The sequence below is a fragment of the Schistocerca gregaria genome, chromosome 4, assembly GCF_023897955.1.
Source record: "Schistocerca gregaria isolate iqSchGreg1 chromosome 4, iqSchGreg1.2, whole genome shotgun sequence".
NCBI classification, from domain to species: domain Eukaryota; kingdom Metazoa; phylum Arthropoda; class Insecta; order Orthoptera; family Acrididae; genus Schistocerca; species Schistocerca gregaria.
The window spans coordinates 90,308,597-90,328,144 of NC_064923.1; the positions used below are offsets into that span (position 1 = coordinate 90,308,597).

Sequence of the window (19,548 nt, forward strand, 5' to 3'; positions counted from 1 at the left end):
AGGATTAGCAGGTTTCTATCCCATCCATCCAAGGACATACATGACAGCCTGGAGGAACCGCCGCAGTGCTGCAGAAAATAAAGAAGAAGTTAAACTAGAAAATAGTAGTTAGTATGAACACAGTGATGTACATTTTACAGCATATATTTTGAAAAATGTATAATACAAACAATTATAGTCTATTAAATAAAACAGCTCTTTATCTACACTTTCGATGTATCACTTATTTCACCATGCACAGTACACAGATGCACCTAAAACTTCTTTATCTTTTGCAACTGATTATTTCTTCTCAATGCCATTTTCCTCAGTCTTCTCCAATACTCTTTAGTGTTAGGATCCAATTCCTCTAAAGCAGGTGGCTTGCCTAGACAAAGAGATAAACTAACATTAATCCAGCTTTTCCACACATTATTGACTTATCCAATGAAGAAACAATTTTTTTTTACTGTAAGATGACTATTCTAAAACAATTTGTGTCAGAATGAAAAGTGAGTGTTGAAATTCTGGATAACAATAATACAGTAAAACCCCCTTTTTACACTTTTCAGTGGACTGACTCAAAAGGAGTGTAAAATGCAGCAAAGCAGAGAAAACACAACTGCAAATGGATAAATTTCTCTGTCATATAGTTCAAAATATGAAATTGATGTAATTTAAATTTTGCCTATTTGAAAAAAAATATTTTATTGTTTTTGTTTCCTTCTGACAGCAATTAACTCTACTTGTTCATGTAACAACATTAAAAAGATTTTTTTTTGTCAATAAATGAAATTACAACATAAACGTTATTTTTATATGTTATAAATGTTTATGAATGCGAAAAAGTCACTTGATAAGTTTAAGTAAACGCAATCAACAATACAATGAGAATCAGCTTAAATTTTCAAGGAACTCCTCGACAGAATAGGAGTGACCCATGAGGAAGCTCTTCAATTCCGATTTGGAAGTGCATGGATTTCTGCTACGATTCTTGAATTCGAGTGGTAGCTTATTGAAAATGGATGCAACAGTATACTGCACACCTTTTTGCACAAGTGTTAAGGAAGTCTGATCCAAAATGCAGGTTTGATTTCTGCCAAATATTAACCGAGTGAAAGCTGCTTATTCTTGAGAATAAGTAAATATTGTTAACCAGAAATAACAGTAAGGAATATATATATATATATATATATATATATATATATATATATTAAAAATAAAGATTCCAAGACTTACCAAGCGGGAAAGCGCCGGCAGACAGGCACATGAACAAAACACACAAACACACACACAGAATTACAAGCTTTCGCAACTGGCGCTTTCCCGCTTGGTAAGTCTTGGAATCTTTATTTTTAATATATTTTTCCCATGTGGAAGTTTCTTTCTGTTTTATATATATATATATATATATATATATATATATATATATATATATATATATATATATATATTGAGAGGTTCCTGAACTTACACCACTTACTGCCCAAACCGCCCATTTCTGAGCCAAAAATATCCTTTTAGAATGGGAAGAGTTACCCCAAAATATAATACCATATGACATAAGCAAAGTAGACTAATTTTCGTGTCGAACGATCATTCACTTCTGATACCGTTTGAATAATAAAAATGGCAGTATTAAGTCTTTGAACAAGATCCTGAACATGGGCTTTCCACGGCAGCTTACTATCTATCTGAACACCTAGGAATTTGAACTGTTCAGTTTCACTAATCATACACCCGTGCTGTGAAATTAAAACATCGGGTTTTGTTGAATTGTGTGTTAGAAACTGTAAAAACTGAGTCTTACTGTGATTTAGCATTAGTTCATTTTCTACAAGCCATGAATTAGGTCATGTAATGCACTATTTGAAATTGAGCCAATGTTGCACACAACATCCTTTAGTACCAAGCTAGTGTCATCAGCAAATAGAAATATTTTAAAGTTACCCATAATACTAGAGGACATTTCATTTATATAAATAAGGAACAGGAGTGGCCCCAACACTGATCCCTGAGCCCCACTCAGATCCCACATCACATCCGTTAGCGGAGATGTTGTGTCCTATGGCTTGTGCGCTGACTAGAACACCATGTTCAAACTCACTTAAATCTTGATAACCTGTCATTGTAGCAGCAGTACCCGATCTAACAACTGCGCCAGACACTTGTTGTCTTATATAGGTGCTGCCAACCACAGAACCGTATTCTGTCTGTTTACATATTTCTGTATTCAAATATGCATGCCTATACCAGTTTCTTTGGTGCTTCAGTGTATAATGAAGTACTATGTGAAAAAAGCTACATAATGATTAATCATCATATGATGAGAAACCCTGAAAGTTTTTTTTGTTTTCATGTACACCGCAACAGCATAGTTTGGTAACTTGCCGATAGTCAGCACTAGTCACAAACATGGCGAGTTCAGTCGTGGAGCGAGCTTTCTGTGTGTTGGAGTTCGACAAAAACAAATAGGCTACAGCTGTTCAATGGATATTTAGAACCATGTATGATAATAAGCTACCAACAAGGAAGGCCATTTACTATTGACACAACAAATTTGTTACAATGGGTTGCTTGTGCCCAGCAAAGAGAAGCGGATGTCCCAGTGTGAGTGAAATGAATGTGGAATGTGTACAAGAGGCGACATTTATAAGGAGTCCAAAGAAATCGGTGTGTCATGCACATCAAATATCTGTACAATGTTAGTTCTTGTGCAATAAATAATTGAGAGTGTTCCCGGCCTTTATGTACACCCTGTAGTCTCCTCCAGTCATCCCCACAGACAGTAATTAAGAATGAGAAATGAAAACTGTTTTATCATGGACAAGCAGTGTAGCAGGCAGTATTGAAATAAACAATTTGCAATAGCAACTGTTTGTTTATTAACATGAATTGAACTAAGTACAGTCCCCGAGGACGAATGTCCATGAAAGTCGAATTGGTGTGGAGCAGAGAGGATAAGCACCGGGGCATCCACTGATGAGAAGCACTGTGCAGTAACGACACAGTCCCATGAGGCAGTGTGCAGTCACATGCAGATCCTGTGAAGTAGTGCCTTACATGGATCATGGCGACAGCAAGACGACACCTTGGCAGGCAGCAGCAATGGCAGGCGTTGGATCAATAATGGAGACACTTGGCGGCTGACGTTCGCTCAGAGCATAACTGGCTCTCGAGGGGCACAACTTATGTATGGAACTGCAGAAGACTACATGCGTGCTGTCGTGTGGATGCATGGCCACATGGACACAGCTAGGTGTCTGTGGCTGCAGCACTATGTACTGTGGCCTGCATGCCACATACTGGAGCAGCTGGCCTCGCCAGATGCTGCAGCAGCTACAGGATGCTTGGTGATAAACATCTGAGTGACTCTTCTATTGAAAAACAACCTCCAAAATTAGGCAGGTGCTCTACCTGACCAAAGAAGCATATCTGTAAGTGTGGTGGACGAATATCTGGGCACAGCCCTGCATACAACACACCCTTTGCCCCTCAAAAGATATGGCTCAACCATCTTACAGAAGCATGGCACCCAAGGCATGAGACACAATGCAGCCACCAATGCAGACTATCCCAACAACTGGACTGAAAGAACAGTACAATCAGCCAACATGCAAACATGTGCCAGAGAAGTTATCAACTAGCTGCCAAGTACAGTAACACAACCTTGCATTCCATGAGCAATGAATACACATAGAACATCATGCATGAAAAGAACCTATGAAGTTACATCAACTTCACAATATGGATGCAAGATACAGCTAACAGGATGGCCGATTATGTTTTGCACAACCATTGACATCTGATTCACAAAAATAGAAAAATCAAATAACCCTTACGGAATAACTTCCTAAAGCTCAATTCAATGTCCTTGAATATACTGTATGAGACCACTACACAACACAAGAAACTGATGTCAATAAGACAAATACATCCTGTCTGTGAAAGGAAACAGTTACTGACTGCTGGAAGTGAGTCTGGGAAAAGCTGACAATGTAAACTAAAGACTTCAGTAACCACACCTGCAACGAAGTGAGCACGGAACCGTGTACCTTGTATGCCATAGGCTCTAAGCTGCATCTCCAACTGTTGACAGTATATGGCCTAGTCCTCTTTCTAGCCATCACATATCTGAAAATTCAGCACCAATGTGGAAGAAGCTTGCTGACACATGTCCACTGTAGGTAAAATCTGAGTGAGCTGAGTTATGAGTCAATGACAGCTCCAACAATTGGACAGACATTACAAATCAAAATGACACTCAAACCTTATGCGAAAATACACTGCCAGAGAACTGGAACCAGAACTATGGAGAACAGTAAACAACAAAGCCCTCCTGCATCAATGTAGAGAATTTCTAATGGACCAGTGCATAAAAGGACTGCCCAATCTACGCAGAAAATAGAACAACTACCACAACACAGGTTCATGAAAATGCAGCTACTAAGAAACTTGGACACCATTTACAAAATGAACACCTACCAAAATCTAAACAACCAAATCAACACACACAGTATCTCAAACCAAGAGAATTTGTGGATTGTATTTAATATCACAGACTGTTATTACACAATAAGCATGAATGTGCTGCCCCATCAAGATAAACTAACACATAAGCAAAAATCCATTAGTCTGAAAGCCACACATGCAACATGCAAAAAAAAAACCACTAATACACATCAAGAACCACTGAGAGACACTCTTGTCACCATGTCCTTGGCCAAGTGATGTAGCAGAGAGTACTGAAAGGTAGACTCTGCAATAAGAACTATTTGTTTATTATAAGTACAGCTTCTGGGGACGAATGTCCCTGAATATCGAAGTGGGAAAAAGGAGGAAGGATAAGCAAAGACATGGTCCCATGGGGCTGGGAGCTCAGGGACGGTCACTAATGCTGTAATGACACAGTCCCACAGGGAAAAGGGCTCATGGTGGTCACATGCAGATTCTGCGAAGCGGTGCCACTGGGAGCGGCTGATGGAAGTCCAGTGTCCTATGGGGCTCATGGTGAAGATGTGGTAGATGTTAGTCCATAATGGCGACTAATGGCAACTGATGGTCAGCTGGAGTGTAACTGGCTTTCCAGGGGTGGAGCAGCAACTTAAGTATGCATACACGGAAGACAACATGCACAGTGTTACATGAACACGTGACTGCATGGACACAAATAGGTGCCTGTGACTGGAGTGCTGTGTTCCTGCGCACCACATTACCAGCACTCTTAGCACCACCAAATGCTTTGGCAGTCGCAGGAGGATTGGCAGTAAACAGTGACTCTTCTGTTGACAAACAAACTCTGAAGTGAGGTATAGCCAACCTGGCCAGCGAAGCATATCCACAAGTGTGGAAGCCAAATACACAATGCACAGTGCTGCACACCCCACAAAAATCATTAGGACAAACAACTGCAGCAAATGCATTATAACAATGCAGGAACAGTATCATACCCAGAAAGCTGTAGCAGAGAACAAATGTGTTACAAACCAGACACATATTAATACAAATTCCCTATTAAACTTAACAAAAAAAAAACCTTTTATACACACAAACACATTAAAACAACACACACACAGGGATAGGTGACTGATATCATACAGGCACATTCTACAGTTGGTAACAACATTCAACAGATGGTAACACCATCCAAAATATTACATCAAATAAACTAATGTTCATTTCCTAGTGCTGTGAAAATGAAATTTTGTGTGGCAGAAAGCACAAGAATAACAGCTGTAAAACAGGAAGAAGAACACAGGTAGACCAACAACATCTATGAAGTGTACATCAAAATTTATACACCACTCCAACAAAGACATGCAGAAAGTGCCACAACTGTTTATAACTTCAATATATAATGTCCAAAGTGTAAAGCAAAATAATTTAAACAAACAAATATATATGTACTCCAAGCCATTGAAGATGTCTTGCAATAATAAAGCTGAATATATTTTGTAAGAAAAATCTGTCCTACTCAGTTGAGCTTCGACAGTTCTAAAGCAATAATTTCAACATAATGATTCACTATTTTTGTGATAACTTCTTGTGTGGGTACCTTTCTTTTAAGTTCTTTCTTCAATATACATGACAGATGACCAAGAGTGCCAAAAGAGGGGCCTAGACCTAGGGAGGGGGGGGGGGGGGGGGGGGGGTGCCGTATTTTTAATATTTCCGAAGACTAATGTCAACTTGTAAGCAGTAAACACTGTTAAAAACTGGTCTAATACTGACTTTTAAATAATTTTCTTGAATGAAACGAAACTGACGTACTTAATATTATGTTCTGCACTTTGTTACTTAGAAATTAAAACTGCTGCAAGCTAGGACAATAATACAACTGGACTCTTTACACTATACTACAACACACCATAATAAAAATCTGTGGTTAACAAAACTGGAACAGAATATTGCTAACTACCTTGGAATTGCATGCAGAATTTGGACAGCAAATTCATCAAAAGATGGTCACTTGGTTGCAATAAACTGTAAAATAATTTGCACCTTGCAGTTTAACTGTAATGTAATTTGAGTCAAAAATTTAAAAAAAATCGCTTTTTTATGATACAATGGCCATCTTTAGATGTTATGGGCGACATCTGATGAACAAGTGTTCATGCATCTGGTTTCTTGGGAAGACATGTTTACTAGGGCATAGAAGTGGTCTACTTTGATGCAGTGTTAATGAAACACAAAAAGTAGTCCACATCAAAAATCTGTACATGTAATTTTATTGCTAAACAGTAAAACGCATTTTAAGGGAAAGCAGTAACAGGCAATAGAGACTAAGAGTTTCTAAGCTTTGTTGTTGGTGTACACACCTGTATGTATGTTCCAAAGCCAATCTGGATACTCAGAATCTTCCTTCAGTTTGATATCTTCACCTTCTTTGTATATGTTACTACCACAAACATAAGACACTAACCTAGCTGGATCTGTTTCTACAGGAAGAACCTTTTTCTCCATTACAGGACCTAATTTGCCAAGTTTCTTCCGTTTTCCAAGCCCAGCTATTGTGCCACCTATATAAAAGTCACGTTAATTTAATAGGTCCCTAAAATGATTGGTAATAATGTCATTCATTTGAACAAAAAGCAGCCACAAAGAAAATGAAAGCTTAAATTAGTGAGGTTTCACTATAATTCAGATTAACTGGGTATCCCAGTCCACTTTACACAAATGTTTTCTAAACTCTGAAGCTCTAATTAGCAAAATAACACAGAGCATATATAGTGTCTAAATAAAAAGTACATGAACTGTAGTTTTATTTGATTTTCTGCACAGTGTAATTTAAAAGCTATTAATGTAATTTTATCGTAATAATGAACAACAGGATTAAACAAATTAAAGTTATAGTAGAAATTAAAATCCTACACTAAATAAGACCAAGAGTGCCACACTGCCTGGCACAAAAAAAGTTACATGCGATGAATGATGAGTAATCATCTATTTAATAAAAGTGTAGCACTTTATCCTGTATTTTTCGATGGGGATGTTACTGACATTGCCTCACAAGCAAATAATAAAACTTCAATTGTTTACTGCAATAGACTTAACTGTTCTTCCCTGCACAACCTGAAAGACATCACTGCATGTGAGACGATAATGTCTTCCGTCTCTTTTACCTTTTATTGTTGTACCTTGTATTGCTCCCATTTCAATTACACACATTTGTTGGATCTTTCTCTGGTTATAATAATTGGATTTCTATAATACACATGCTGTTAAACCCTGAAAATGCTGCAAAAACTGTAACTTTGGAAGAAGATGGTTGCAGCAGGCATTATGTTGAAAATGTGTTGAGAGCTACAACTACAACAATTTCCACAACTATAAGAAGATAGAGGAAAGTTGGACACTATGCAATGAAACTAGGATCACACGTGAGAAGAGTAACATTGGCAAGAGAACACCATTTCTTATGACTTCAAGTGTCCCACCACTGCCACTGAAGTACAAAATCAACTCCAACTAGTTTGAGAGGTCAATGTTCAGTGAGAGAACCATCCGGAGGAGACTGTAAGAACCCAATTTTCAATGCACAAGACCAGCTGCAGGCCAAGAACGCGCCACAGTGCATCATACAGTTCAACTATGCTTCGCAAGAGAATATTGTGGGTGGAGAGCACAACAATGGAGAAAATGTTGTTTATTGATGAGTTGGTAGGGCCTGTGTACACCAGTCGGTAAAGAGAGGGTCTGGAGAACGTCTTGCACATTCTCATCCAGGGTGCATTCTCAGGGTGGTTCTCTGATGGTGTTAGCAGGAATATACTCCACTATAAAGACAGATTTGGTCTTTATAGAGCATGGGAGCCTTGCAACACATAGATGTAAGGAGGAAATTTTTTGGAGCATGTTATGCCTTTTGCTCCATTTACTGGTCATGGTTTTATATGAATGCATGACAATGCACATCCAGATGTTGCAAGAATTGTGCAGGAGTTCTTGGATTGAATGGAGATTTCTGCCACTGCATGGCCCATTTCAATCATATTGAGTTGAGAATGCCTTTTGCGGGCAACTGCTCTACCGACTGCGCTACCCAAGCATGACTCCCGCCCCGTCCTCACATCTTTAATTCTGCCAGTACACCGCCTCCTACAACCAAACTTCACAGAAGCTTTCTTGCAAAACTTGCAGAACTAGCACTCCCAGAAAAAAGGATATTGCATAGACATGGCTTAGCCACAGCCTGGGGGTGTTTCCAGAATGAAATTTTCACTTTGTAGTTGTGTGCACTGGTATGAAACTGAGAAATTGAGCACAATAAGAAACCATTCCAAATTATCACAAATTATGTACTGGAGAGATATATGTAAAATGCAGTTGAAGTGTACATCCCAGAAGAGGAGGTTAACAGCATATATACAAGGGTGGTTTGAAAAGTTCTCGGAATCACCACTAGAGGTCAGCACTGGCGCAATTAGTTGTTCACGTGATATTCGTTAGACTGTTGCCTGTGAACAGGTAACACGCCAGTGCTCTCGGAAGAGAGCTGTGGCGGTGGGATGGCTCTGTTGTTGTTCCACATAGGGATTTGCAAAGATGGAAAAAAAATCAAGATTTGAGAAGTGATTAAATATTTCGTAAATGGAAGTATGAAACCAAAGGACATTCATGCCAATTTCCAGAATACACTGGGGGACTCTGCTCCTTCATACTCAACTGCTGCCAAGTGGACAAATGAATTTAAATTTGGTTGGGAGAGCTTAGATGATGATCCGTGCAGTGGTCAGCCAAGATGTGTCACTACTCCAGAAATCATTGCAAAAGAACACAAAGTGGTCATAGAAGACCGCCGACTGAAAGTGTACGAAATTGCTCACACTTGCCAGATGTCATCTGAAAGGGTGTATCACATTTTAACTGAAGAATTACAAATGAAAAATTTATCTGCAAGATGGGTGCCCCGACTCTTGATGCACACCCGCACACATGTGCCATCACCATGGCAAAAACTACATGAACTAAGGTATGAATTGTTGCCACACCCATCATATTCACCTGATATAGCTCTGTCAGACTTCCATCTCTTCCCAAAACTGAAAATTTTACTTGGTGGATGAAGATTCACTTCAAAGTAAGAATTGATAGCCACTGTTGACATTTATTTTACAGACCTGGAGGAAAATCATTTTCGGGATGGGATCAAGGGACTGGAACATCGTTGGACCAAGTGCATTAATCTACAAGGAGACTACATTGAAAAATAAAATAAAGTTTCACTGATGAAAGAACTTTTTTTCTGTTCTGAGAACTTCTCAAACAACCCTTGTATCTTAAAGTAACTATTGGCAAACAACAACAACAACAACTATAATAATGAAGTATATTAAATAACATTATGAAAGATCAAGTTACTTTACGGGCCATTTCAGAAGGAATAGTAAGTTTTTAAGAGGTTGTGGTACTGACTAGCTTAAATAAAACATTCCACATATTACATGTCCAATTTTTACTGCTTTCAGAGATACATTCATTAGAAAGTAATCCAACCAAATACTCACAAAAGGTGTTAAGCAAAGAGAAATTACTAAGTTCAAAGTCGATTTTCATAAAATCTACACCCGACTTCAATTTGCTTCAGAATTCTCTTGAAAACTCCTCGTGTAGCTCTCCTGATGTCATCCTGGCAGCACTATCCATACTCTGAATGATCTATATGTCCCTTATGTTTACTATTTCTTTGTAGACTTGGCTTTTCAATGATTTCCCACAGCCAAAAATCTAAAGAGGTAAGGTCTGGGGGATCTGTGTGGCCAATAAAAGTGGCCACTTGTGTTGATCCATATTCCAGGGAATGTTAGGTTTAGATGCTATGTCACCTGATGGCTGGAATATGCAGGGGAGCTATACTGGAAGAACATAGCTATCTTTGTATCCAAAGGAACTTCTTTCAATAATGCTAGTAGCTCATTTTCAAAAAAGTACAAAAAATGGGGCATTGTAACATTATGCAGTAATGCAACAAGGGCCAATAAACTGTTTGTCTATTACACCACACCACATATTTATAGAGAAGCATTCTAGAAAATGGTTCTCCTCAATGGCATGCAGATTTTAATCAGATCAACAATGTGAGTTACCACTGTTACTCACACCATCATGAGTGAAAATGGCTTTGTCAACGAACAGTATTAATGGGCTTACTCAGCAGTTTGCGATTAGCTAATGACAACATTCCAGCTTTCTACCTTCATCTCCTTCTCTGTGGTGTTGAATACATTGTAAATGATATAAAGAAAGGGCACACACACACACGTAATGTCATCATCTGTGGAACACCAATATGTGTAGAAATTGTGTGTGTGATTGTTGAAGGACATACTTCACTTATTTACACATTCAGATGACATATGGCTGCTGGGCACAGCACCAGTTTCATGCAGTTTGGTAAACACACTTTAATCTGAAACCGTGCTGTGAGGAAATCATCTATCATGTTCTCTACAAACCTGTGTTTCAATTAAAAAAACCTGTAGACAAATTAACACTTAGCACTTGTCAATATGTGTGGCATGCTTAAACAATACACTACTTAGCACTGCCTAACAAAGCACTCATACAGTTGAAAAATTCAATTTGTAAACTGGAGCACAACTTAACTTAACTTGGCCTTCAACTCCAAACTGACAATCAATATATAAACCCATAGCAAATGGAGTAGCAACACACAAAGTAAAACTTATACCTGTGGCTGATAAAAATTTGAACATATTATACAGAATGTTTATTTGAATTAGTCTATGCTACTACCTCCTAAAATAGGTGCTATTACTCCTGAAAGACTCTGGATTTAATTTGAAAAGGCTGTAAATAATAACACTGTACACTAAAAGGTGACACTTTTTCTTTCAAATCATTCACTGCTGTTTACGTCTGTTTGTACATCTCGACTATAAATATGCTTGTCAAGAAACCTAATTACTGTAATTCAGAAGAATGTCTCTTGGCCGAAAGTGTAAATGTAAGCAGTCGTTTTCATTGTACCTCTCTGCGACACTAAGTCCCTTCTATATTGCAAGTAATATTCTCTTAATTACGGTGATTTATGTACAGGGAACAAAACTAGTGACCTGGCTGGACTTCACACAGATAGCATTAAGTATCTACAGCCAGATGACTTGTGTAGCATAGTACATTTTATTTTGCGGGTCACTATGTAGAGTTATGAACAAATTTCAGAGAACAATGTTAAATAACTGAATATCATCAACTTCACAGTACTTATTTAATGTAAGCACTCACAGCAGCAAAGTTGTCTGGAGGCACGAATGTTATATGTTCCATGCTGAATTGGCATTTGGAGTGACATATCATGGCAATGATGCGAGCACATTATGGTGCAAGTAAACATGTTTACAACCAATGTAAATATCGTATGTTTGTGTAATGATTCAGTATGTATCAGAAGCCGGCTGAGGTGGCACAAATAAAAGGAAAAAATAAGAAGAACATGCTTGATGTGGAAATTCTGAGTGGCTAGGGCCTTCTGTCGGATAAACCGTTCGCCTGGTGCAAGTCTTTTGAGTTGATGCCACTTCGGCAACTTGCATGTCGATGGGGATGAAATGACGATGATAAGGACAACACAAAACCCCAGTCCCTGAGCGGAGAAAATCTCAGACTCAGCCGGGAATCAAACCCAGGTCATTAGGTAGGACATTCCGTCACACTGACCACTCAACTACCAGGGGCAGACGACACGCATGATGTACATGCGCAACTCATGTTACAGCAGCCCTCTTGTGAAGCTTAGTACACACTGTGATGCACAGTTGAGACTCATTGCCACAATTCTTTGTCATGGACCTCTTATGGCATTCTTCATCATGCCACAAAAATTCATGTTCACATATAGGTTTGATTCAAGGAAGACAGAAAGCTGAAAGTTGATTCACTTGTTTTTTCAATGTGGAATTGTTCTTAAACAATTGCAGTGAAGCTATTGCTCAAAAATATTTGATTATTTCAAATTCTAAACGTCATATCACAGCTTGATGATGAGATAGTTATCTTTTCATAGTTGGTCACATTTTATTAGAAATACAGTAAGCAGACACAGAAATATGTAGGTTGCAGTAGTTATTCGGGGATAAAGAGGCTCACATAGGATAGAGTAGCATGGAGAGCTGCATCAAACCAGCCCTTGGACTGAAGACTGCAACATTTCATTACAATACCTCAAAATTGAGTAACTCACTGCCTGTTGTTCAAAGAATTTTCTGTGCATTTAGGATGTGAATTGTCACTACTAATCTGAGGGAAGCAGAAACTGGCAGTCAAAAATAACTAACAATCTGATACTGTATTCAGTGTATTGTTTCATCTACACTGAGTACTTCGTCTTGCATCTCTCCTGGTCTAACTTAGTTTCTCCTTTATTATATTTTTAAGTGAGCATTATTAATTTATTATATAAACTTTTTGTCTCATTTATGGTGGTTTCCTCCATAAGAACAAATAATCAGGTAATGATAAATAGGATTGATAGCTATGAAACAGTGTGTTCAATGTTTTTAGTTTCAACATTGTGGGGCAACTGGGTACAAATGCATCTCTCAGAGCTTAGATGTCACAAGAATTAGTAATGTCAAACAAAAAGAAGGGAAAGACTTATCTGGTGAGGTATAAATAATGTGTTAACTGGGGCAACAAATGTTGTTGCAAGTTTTGTGATTATTACAAACAAAAAGATGGGTAACAAAATTGATTAATTCAACCCATGCTGTCACACAATTAATTTTCTTGTAAATACAAAACTTTCAATATGAAAATATTTGTATGCTTAAGAAAGTGATGATTACAAAACAGAAAAATGTGAAAATTGAGGTACTGATCAATTATGTGACGATAATGGAATGTAGTCGAATTAAATCGGGTGATGCTGAGGGTATTAGATTAGGAAATGAGACGCTTAAAGTAGTGAATGAGTTTTGCTATTTGGGGAGCAAAATAACTGATGATGGTCAAAGTAGACAGGATATAAAATGTAGTCTGGCAATGGCAAGGAAAGCGTTTCTGAAGAAGAGAAATTTGTTAACATCGAGTATAGATTTAAGTGTCAGGAAGTCATTTCTGAAAGTATTTGTATGGAGTGTAGCCATGTATGGAAGTGAAATGTGGACAATAAATAGTTTGGACCAGAAGAGAATAGAAGCTTTCGAAATCTGGTGCTACAGAAGAAGCTGAAGATTAGATGGGCAGATTACATAACTAGTATTGAACAGAATTGGAGAGAAGAGAAATTTGTGGCACAACTTGACTAGAAGAAGGGATCGGTTCGTAGGGCATATTCTGAGACATTAAGGGATCACCAACTTAGTATTGGAGGGCAGCATGGAGGAGGTAAGACAATAAGTCTGAGGACTCAATAGACATTATTACCTTGACACAGCATGGTGTCTGAAATGTACCATATATTGGACTGAAAAGAAGAGTCGTGTGGATAAATATTGGGATCATAAACCAGTAATGAGAACAAAATTCTTAAATTCGAATAAATAAAGAGCAAACAAGGCATACACAGAATTGGTGGGAGGAGGGAATTACATGACAAAAGAGAAGAGGAAATTCACTGAACTAATGATTGTTGAACGAAGCAAACACCAGAGACATAGAAAGAGACAGGCATAATATCATATGTAGGGGTGGAGATGTTATTGTGGCCAAAGCAGAGGCAGGAATAAGCTATGTGAGACTCCAGTTTACTGATGATAGAAGCACCATACTACAATGAAACAGATCAACCAATACATAAACGCATACCCAGAACAGATGGGAGAGAGACATGAAACTGCCTTGTATCCTTGTTTGACAACACGGAGGAGATGGGGCACATAGACTTGATTCCCTCAGTGTCAATGTCAAGGGCACCACCAGCAGCTGCTAAGGTGGCTGACACCTCTGGCAGAAACTCCAAAATTAGAGAGGCAGCACTGCCTAGCAACACCCAGGTTGCATTTAGGTTTGACTGTCACTCATCATCTATTTTACCGCATGCATCAACATCAACTTATTGGACCACTGGACTGTGTGTGTGTGTGTGTGTGTGTGTGTGTGTGTGTGTGTGTGTGTGTGTGTGTGTGTGTGTGTGTGTGTGTGATATATGAAACATGATATATGAAACACAGGTATGAATACTGCTGAACCATCAGTTCAATAAGCTGTAGCTCCAGAATATTAACATGAATTATTCACAGAAGAATAGTAAAACTGGTAGAAGCTGACATCAGAAGATCACTTTGGGTTGTAGAAAAATGTAGGAACAACTAAGTCAATACTGACCCTATCTCAGAAGACAGGTGGATGAAAGTAAAAACTGTATTTATTGATTTGGTTGATGAAAGTCAAAACTGTATTTATTGATTTAGAGAAACCTTCTGACAAAGTGGAGTGGACTAGACATTTTCAAATTCTGTATGGAACAGGGATAAAATACAACGAAGAAAGATTGTTTACAGATGTATGGAAACCAGATTACAGTTATGAGTTGAAGAATATGAAAGGGAAGTAGTAGTTGAGAAGTGAGACAGCATTGTAGCCTATCCCTGATATCATTCAATCTGCACATTAGACAAGTGGTAAAATAAACCAATTAGAAAAATGTAAAGGTAATTTAAGTTAAGGGAGGAGTTGAGGTATTTCAATGACACTGTCATTCTGTCAGAGACAGCAAAGGATTTTGAACATCAGTTGAACGAAATGAATAGTATCCAGAAAACAAACTATCAGGTGGATACCAAAGAAGTAAAAAAGGGTTATTCAATGTAGCCGAATTAAATGAGAGAATACCAAGGAGAATAGGTTATGAAATGCGACACTAAAGGCAGCTGATGAGTTTTGCTATTTGGGCAGTAAAATAACTGGCGATGGTTGACGTACAGAGGATAGAAAATTCAGACTGGCAACAGCACGAAAAGCGTTTCTGAAGAAGATAGATTTGTTAAAATTTAGTATAAATTATTTATCTGGAGTGTGGACAACTAGTATGAAAGTGTACCATGAACACTAAATGGTTCAGACATTAGGATAATAGAGGCTATATTAATGTCTTGCTAAGTAAGAATGCTGAAAATGGGATCGCAAGTCCAGCCTGGAACCACTCAGCACATGCCTAACCAGTAGACACAGCATTAGATTCCACCTGATGCATGGTGTCAGGCTGCTTGCAGTCCCCTCCATAAACAGCTTACTGTCCTGTACGATCTGGAATTCAGTATCAGTTCCAGGAACAGGATTATCAACAAGAATTAACACTTCACGCAGCAACCTTGTTTACGGAGAGCACATGAAAGTGCAGATGGACCTGAACTGTCTGCCTCAGCAGAAATTAGAAAAATTAATGCAATCATCAATCTGAAGATTGGTTTGAACACCACATTGCTTTACTAGGCATGGTACTATTGGAAGTAGTATCCCATAGCTTTTCTCCAACTTTTGAACTGACTTACCCACCCAGTTACAGGGACACCTACAATTTAAACGTGGATTCAAAACATGATGTAGCTCAGCATTTTTCATATCAACAAAAATTGCCAGAGGTAAAAAGGGTGATAAATGACAGGGATATTCCTTCTAGAGTAGGAAACATTTGTGTTTTTTAAAAGTTTAAAATTAGGTACTTCTTATGTATTGTTTGAAAATGTTTGACATTTTACTGTATGGCAACAACAATTGTTGCTCATTATTGCTCCCACTCCATAATTTGTAGCAATTTTTATATAGTGATGTGTTTTTCATGTGATGGCAGTGTGAATTATTGGAGATTTTGGACCTTGATTTCAACTCACTGACAGGTAAGAATTAGTATGTCATTATTTATATTACTGTTACATACCCTAATGTATTGCAGTATAAAATTGAAGTACATAAATTACAGGTCAGGATGAATAACATAACTTTCATGTAACACTAGTCACTTTTATGTAATTAAGTTTATATATTAAAGGGAATGTTAGAGCTAACTTCACCTTGTTCCATAATTTACTTCTTTGTGTAAATGTGTAACTAATATCACTATTAAAAATTTCCCAATTTGAACCAATATTGTAAAAACAGAAAATTAAATGTGTAACATGAGTCACGTAATTTGAGTCACTGTTATATTTTTTAATGTTAAAAGAACAGGATGCCCTTAACAAAAGCAGAAAGACAGAAAAGGAGGTAGGAAAAGTAAAACAGGGAAGAAAAATATGAAGAGTTTAAGAAGAAGCATCTGGAGGAAGCTAGAAAAAGTCAACAGAAGCATTAAAAAAAAAAAAAGTTCCTGTATTTGAGTCCACATAAACAATGACTTATTAGAAGAAAGAAGCTCTAAAACCACAGAGAGAGTTCGAAAACATAGCACAATGTAAAGTAGAAATCAGCAACATGGTACGGCTAGGTTTTCACTGTATAAGTCACATAATGCCCTAGGTAAAGCCATGGCTCAAGCTGATCATTTCTTGCCATTGTCAACATGACATAAAGTCATAGTTGTTCTTGAGCTGTTCAGTGACTTGTGTGGAAATTCATCAGATGGAAAGTCTGAAAGACCCAGTGATGGCAGTAGTCCACAAAACAGAGGGGGGATTGATAATAGAAAAAACTGAGGTTATATGTAAATTTATAAAATTTGCATAGAGGAAAAACACATTTGTCCTTCACACATTCTGTCAGATGAAATTATGTAAAAAATGTAACTGGCACAGGTACATAAACCAGAAAATGAAATTAACTATATCTTACCAAACAATAAAGAAATTAAGCAGAATGTGATAGTCTTCAAAACGCTTTAGAATTTCATGTCATCATAGTACAGTAAGGTCCTGAGTAAAAATATAGGCAAAACTAAAAATGAAAAATGCAAGAGATAGCATATCAAAAAGCTAAAAATGAAAAATTCAAGAGATAGCATATAAAAAAAAAATGTTGATAAGAATAATTTTCTCAGAATACTGACATAAACCAGATCAAATTTAGCAGCACGTTTAAATCTTTATCCAATCAAATTTGTTACTACATTGGATAACTGGGGAATTACGTCACAAAAAAACATAAAATGGCTATCGTAATAAGAAAATGACAAGTAATGAAGAGAAGGCGTGAGTTACGACTAAACGAAAGTCAGAACATGACGGAATTGGTCGAGCTGAGCGAAACAATATGGAAAAAAAAGTCTCAAGAGAGATTGTGAGTAGGCAGGCTATCACCTACATTTTCTGTAAGAAACGATTCAAAATCATAAGCAGATGGGAAAATCATGTGGTTATGTTGACAGTACATAACGTTAAGACGTGACATTAAAATAATCAAAGTTCGATGCATTTCTCATTTAGAACTATTATCTACTCTATTCAAACATTTTTCAGCTAAGGAAGAAAAAATTAATGGGTTGCAAGAAGAGTACCAGTGCAGAATTAACGGAGCATTTGAGTGACTAGAGTTAGAATTATTACTATGGTCACTCAATATTGCATAGTTTTTATACAGTACTAAGCTTTTACTGAAAGAGTCTAGACTCACCGGCCTCTGCTTTTTTGGAATACATCAAATTGTTGATTAAAAAACATGATCTCCTCTGCAGTATATTTCTACAAATGTTCATATTTTGTCTCTTTCACGCCCCCAAATATAACTTTTCTCATACATACAAAACTTCTAACACAGTAGTTCTCCTGCCGGTCTGTTTCATAACATTCCAGCTATAATATTATCTTTGACTAGTTTGTAAACAAATGGTATGATTGGTCTCCATAAGCATGTAAAACTTGCACATGCATGTCCCTCAATAAGACCTTTGGTTATCACATGTAAACAAACAATAAATTCGCGAGCTCCTGATGTTTAACAAAAACAAATACTTAAAATTAGATTTTCAGACACTCAGACGTGTTTTGCGAAACAACGACTTCACGGTTGTTTTTAGAGACGAACATACCGATACACTGCTCTCTGTTAAGGTCGATCAAACTTAACGGAACGCCAAAATATTTAATAATACATTTTCAATCACAGTCTAACATAAATGTCGGGACACACCATCTCTTTGTGGTATACCCACAGCGGCAACAGCTCACCAAGCGAACAGGAAGTTATATTAGTGAATTCGGTTACATCTTGCGAAGGAAAAATCGAATCGTAATTGTTTATATTGGTCTGTAGCGTGGTTTTTACAAACGGCAACGTCAGTAGCGTAATACAATGAGGCAACAATAAGAAGGAGACACCACATTTATCTATTTTTAGGTTTCCTAAAGACCCTAGGAGGTGTGAGCCGCTACATTACAGAACGGTTTATTTCGATGTAACTGCCAAAGTAGTCCCAACTGTCGATAAAAAAAGGAATCACCTAGGTGTAATTAATGAAGAACCTAAATGTAAAGACTTTCTCTCAAAAATTTACTTTCATATTGCACAAGGTCTTGGAAGTAAAATATTTGAACAAGAAGTGTTATGTAAGTGAAAATACAGATGCAAAAATTCTATGTAAAACTGACACTTAATGGAAGCACAAGAAATCGAAAGTATAGTGCTCTTACAATTCACATTAATAGACAATTTTTCAAGAAAAATTTACAAAGGTGAGGAGAATTGCATATTTGCAAGGCAATGAATTGCAGCCTATCCACTCCAGATATGGTATTCTTACAGTATTGAGAAGGATTTAGAATTATTTGGAATTCAACTTACTGACCTCACTTTACCCTTAATTACTGTTTACAGATATCCCTCTGGTAACATAGGCTCATTCTTTAAACTCTAACAAAAAGATGCATTCCAAATATCTTAATCTGTGGCGATTTTAATACTGATTGCTTGGATTATGGCATAACCCAGACAGCCTTCATAAAATGGATGAATTCACGCAACCTGCATTTGAAAGTAAAATCTGCAACTAGAATTACATCTCATAGTAGTAGCTGTATTGCCCAAGTACCCACTAACGTAGAATGTGTTGCAAACTCTGTACAACTAGGGTTCTCAGTTCAAAATGCTGTAATTATATATTTAAAGTCACCTCTAAGGGATGCCTTAGTCAAAAATGTAGCAAGAGAAAGCAGAAATATTTCAGATAACAATATTTTA

At 37.4% G+C, this 19,548-nt stretch overlaps 2 protein-coding genes across 2 annotated transcripts in view; one reads left to right on the forward strand and one right to left on the reverse strand.

The window, feature by feature from the left end:
- Positions 1-208, forward strand: part of LOC126267476 (probable 28S ribosomal protein S16, mitochondrial) — a 39,187-nt gene extending 38,979 nt beyond the window's left edge. The window contains exon 3 of the mRNA XM_049972758.1: positions 3-208. Coding sequence (XP_049828715.1) covers positions 3-112 — 110 coding nt within the window. The 3' untranslated portion in view covers positions 113-208. The remainder of the gene's footprint in view (positions 1-2) is intronic.
- Positions 129-18,200, reverse strand: LOC126267475 (39S ribosomal protein L54, mitochondrial-like). Its single transcript, XM_049972757.1, has 3 exons — positions 17,986-18,200; positions 6,798-6,998; positions 129-367 (listed from the first exon to the last, which is right to left on the reverse strand). The coding sequence occupies exons 1-3, from the start codon at positions 18,065-18,067 to the stop codon at positions 255-257; spliced, it is 396 nt and encodes a 131-aa protein (XP_049828714.1). The 5' UTR covers positions 18,068-18,200; the 3' UTR covers positions 129-254.
- Between the last annotated feature and the right edge of the window lie 1,348 nt (positions 18,201-19,548).